The 3,990-nt window shown below is 37.6% G+C and overlaps 1 protein-coding gene across 1 annotated transcript; it reads left to right on the top strand.

The window, feature by feature from the left end:
* The first annotated feature begins 2,791 nt into the window (after nucleotides 1-2,791).
* On the top strand, nucleotides 2,792-3,727 carry LOC133056463 (olfactory receptor 5I1-like). Its single transcript, XM_061141789.1, has one exon. The coding sequence runs from the start codon at nucleotides 2,795-2,797 to the stop codon at nucleotides 3,725-3,727; it is 933 nt and encodes a 310-aa protein (XP_060997772.1). The 5' UTR covers nucleotides 2,792-2,794.
* The last annotated feature ends 263 nt before the right edge of the window (nucleotides 3,728-3,990 follow it).

Here is a 3,990-nt window from a genome sequence, read left to right as displayed (position 1 = left end):
CTGAACTGATTTTTATATTATATTATTTGTCCTGTCTTATGGTAATGCATTGATACTAACAACTGTCAATACACAAGTGAAAGGATTCAGGCAGATAAGAGGGCTGACTTTAAGGGAAAAGAAAAAAAAATGCTTTAAAAAATAATGATATTACTCAGCCATTAAAAATAATGAAATAATGGCATTTGCAGCAGCATGGATGGACCTAGAGTGTCATACTGAGTGAAGTAATTCAGACAAAGAAGGAGAAGTATCATAGGACACCCTTTATATGCAGAATCTAAAAGGATTGATGCAAATGAACTTATAAAAAAGAGAAAGAGATGTACAGACCTAGAGAAGGAAATTATGGTTACCAGTGGAAAAGAGTAGGGGGAGGGAGAATGGGATTTGGGGATGAGCATGTCGCACTGCTGTATTTAAAATGGATGATCAGCGAGGACCTGCTGGATGGCCCAGGGAACTCTGTGCAATGCAGTGTGGCTGCCTGGATGGGGGGAGAGAGTGAGGGGGATGGATACGTGAGTGTGTATGGCTGAGTCCTTCTCCGTTCACCTGAAACTATCAAACATTGTTTGTCCATTTCTGGGACAGTAGTGTTTATTGAAGAATGTCCAGTGTACAGAATGTCCAAACTCTGGACCTGATCTTTGATTGCAAAGCTATGTAGTCCTGGACTATTCATTGGACTGAAATCATCAGTTCCTTCTCAGTAAAACTGAGAGATGATCAGCCCTCTTTAAAGAACTGTGAGAATTAAATTAGATGAGAAAGTTTACTTTGAAAATTATAAGACACAAATGAATGTATTAATGTCAAATAAACACATTTACCCAGAATTTACCTAATCTACCTAGAAAAAGAACAGATGCAGAAAAATAGGTGTTGAGCAATGCAGAATCTACAATTATTATCATGTCTATAGTTCATTTTCTGCATCCAAAAAATTTCTTCACAGATAGCTGTGTTGTGCTTATTAACTCTAAATGTATACACAGTGTTAATAAAGACATTTAGCTTTGTTAAGAACTTGGAACAAATTGATAATAGGATGAATGGTTAAGATTTAGTTAATGTGCTTAGATTATGTTCTGAGACAGAGGATATGAGATGAAAATGAAAATGTATTCAAATCTGAAGTTGTTTAAATACTGAGTTTGTAGAAGCTATGAATAATGTAAACTGTTAAAGAAAAATATATATGTGTATATAACATATGCACACATACTTAACTTATCTTTAACTTTTACAGGCAGAGACAGTGAGTACAGGGAGGACAGCATGCTGCAGTCCCTGGAGTCCTAAAGAAACAGACACTATTTAGCCCCTAAAAAACAATAACAGTGCATATAGCATGTATAGGCATCAAAGATTTTACTTACTTTATTCAATATATAACATGCTATAAAATGTACACAATATAATTCAAAGAACCACAATATTGGAAATCAGGAATTCACAAATAAACTGACAAATAGATGCAAAGCTGGATTGTTACCATCAGCAGGGACAGAAGTCAGTCATCTCTATCCTGGGCAGAATGTGCCTGTCTATAGACAAGTGTCACTTGCATTGCTATGGGTTATCTACAATTTACAGAGCTGTGGACTAAAGCAATGACAAGGAAATGCAGAGATAACATGGAGAGGTGGGTAGGTGAGAATTTAAAACATATTTTATAATTTTAATCAAAGGGGCCATCCAATATTCCTGAATATTATTATTGCATTGCCTAGATGAATTTAATAAATATGCAAGCATTTGGATTTCTCTAGTTCTATTTCATAGCTTGGATTTCAGATAACATAAAACAGATGTATGGATTTCCTCAGAATTACTTTGTGGCCAACTTCAGAACAGTGAATGAACAAGATGGTGAAGATAGTGAGCCTAGAAGGAAATTAACACAATTTGATGAGGAAGGCACTGTCCTTTTCATTTTATAGGTGATGAAGCTGAAATTCTGTGATTACTTGGCCTGCCCAAGACTTTACAACTGCTAAGTGGCAGAGTTATGATTCAGTTACTTACAGAACTAATTCTGAATCTTACCTCCTTCTATTCATCAGTAGATTTCAAGAAACTTTAACTAGTTTCTTTAGTCCTCAGAGGGAAATTCTCTGCTCAAGTTAAGAAATAAAGAACTTCTACTCCTCTGCATATACAACGCTTCAAGAAACAGAAATGTATCTATTTGTTGTGTAAATAAAAACACCAAAATGGGAAACAGAGGCTAGTTACTCAGTTTGCTATGTAGCGATGTAACTAACCTCAATCACTTGACATTGGTGACAGATGAGAGAGTTGATGAAATTAAGAAATTCAGAGTTCACCCGCTAGTTTGATGGTGTCTCACTTAATGGGGGGGGGGGGAGAAAAAAAATATATATATATAGCTTGAAGAAATAGAAGTATAAATAATCAATTCAATTAAATAAACTATCTCAGGGAATTCCCTGGCCATCCAGTGGTTAGGACTCTGCGCTTTCAGTATAAAATAGACAGGTTCCACTGCTCATAGGGAACTAAGGTCCTGCAAGCTACATGTCTCTGCCAAACATTAAAAAAAAAAACGTAATTAACTAATTAAAAAAAAAAAGTATTTCAGTTGAAAAGCTATGCTTATACTAAACTTAACTTTACTTATGCCTAAGTGTTATGAGGGTGCCCAAGTGGATTTAGAATTACTATTCTAACTGCTTTAATTATTTTCCTTTTCACTACTCTTCAGGTTATTATCAACATCCCCATCGGTACCCTGCTGAAATTCCAGCCTCCAGGACCACTGCAGAGAATGGAGGTGGAGAACGGCACTGTGAAGACACAGTTCTTTCTCTTGGGATTCAGCGACCACCCAGAACTGCAGAGTGTTCTTTTTGCTGTGTTTCTGTCTATCTACTCTGTCACCCTGATGGGGAACCTTGGGATGGTTTTATTAATCACGGTCAGTCCGCCTTTGCACACCCCTATGTACTTTTTTCTCCGCATCTTGTCTTTCGTAGATGCTTGCTACTCCTCAGTCATTGCCCCCAAGTTACTTGTGGACTTAGTTTCTGATAAGAAGACCATTTCTTACAGTGGCTGTGCTGCACAGTTTTATTTCGTCTGCTGTTTGGTGGACACAGAGTCTTTTATCTTGACTGTCATGGCTTATGACCGGTACATAGCCATCTGCAACCCCCTGCTTTACACTGTTATTATGTCCAAGAGGATTTGCCACCAGCTTGCAATTGGGGCATTTTTAGGGGGTACCATGAGCTCAGTGATTCACACCACTAATACCTTTCAACTGTCTTTCTGCTCCAGTGAAATTAACCATTTCTTTTGTGACGTCTCCCCTCTCTTCTCTCTGTCCTGCACTGACACCTATATCCATGATGTTGTACTGGTGGTCTTTGCTAGTTTAGTGGAAGCTCTCTGCCTTCTAACAGTTCTCCTCTCTTATATCCTCATCATAGCAGCAATTCTTAAAACAGGATCTGCTGACGGAAGAAGAAAAGGATTCTCCGCTTGTGCTTGCCATCTGACCGTGGTCTCTATCTACCATGGTACCCTGATCTTCATTTATTTGCGCCCCAGTACTGGCCATTCACTGGATATTGATAAAGTGACCTCTGTGTTCTATACATTGATTATACCTATGCTGAATCCCCTGATTTACAGTCTAAGGAACAAAGAAGTGAAAAATGCTTTTAGGAAAATGATTAGCAGGAAATTTCTTTCTTAAGAAAGGGTGAAACTGAGGCTGACAAGTTTTCTACCCTGCTTCTTGACCTTTAGTTTTAACTAGTGGAAAAGACAGTGTAATATGGGTGTTCCCAAATTCTATAGGCAATGAGGCCTCAACCACAAACTTGGGCCAGAATCTAATGTTAGAGCCAGGCCCTGTTACATATGTCTATATCTTTATCATTTCAACTTTGATTTTTTTTTTTTTTTCACACTCACTCCTTATAGGTGGAAGTTTAAATTAGTCTCCTTTATGGAAGA

The sequence above is a fragment of the Dama dama genome, chromosome 1, assembly GCF_033118175.1.
Source record: "Dama dama isolate Ldn47 chromosome 1, ASM3311817v1, whole genome shotgun sequence".
NCBI classification, from domain to species: Eukaryota; Metazoa; Chordata; class Mammalia; order Artiodactyla; family Cervidae; genus Dama; species Dama dama.
The sequence above is the reverse complement of the archived record's forward strand: the minus strand, read 5'-3'. Positions and strand labels throughout refer to the sequence as shown.

Excerpts from the sequence above, each read along its gene's own strand:
- LOC133056463 (XM_061141789.1), top strand. The coding sequence starts at position 2,795 with ATGGAGGTGGAGAACGGCACTGTGAAGACACAGTTCTTTCTCTTGGGA.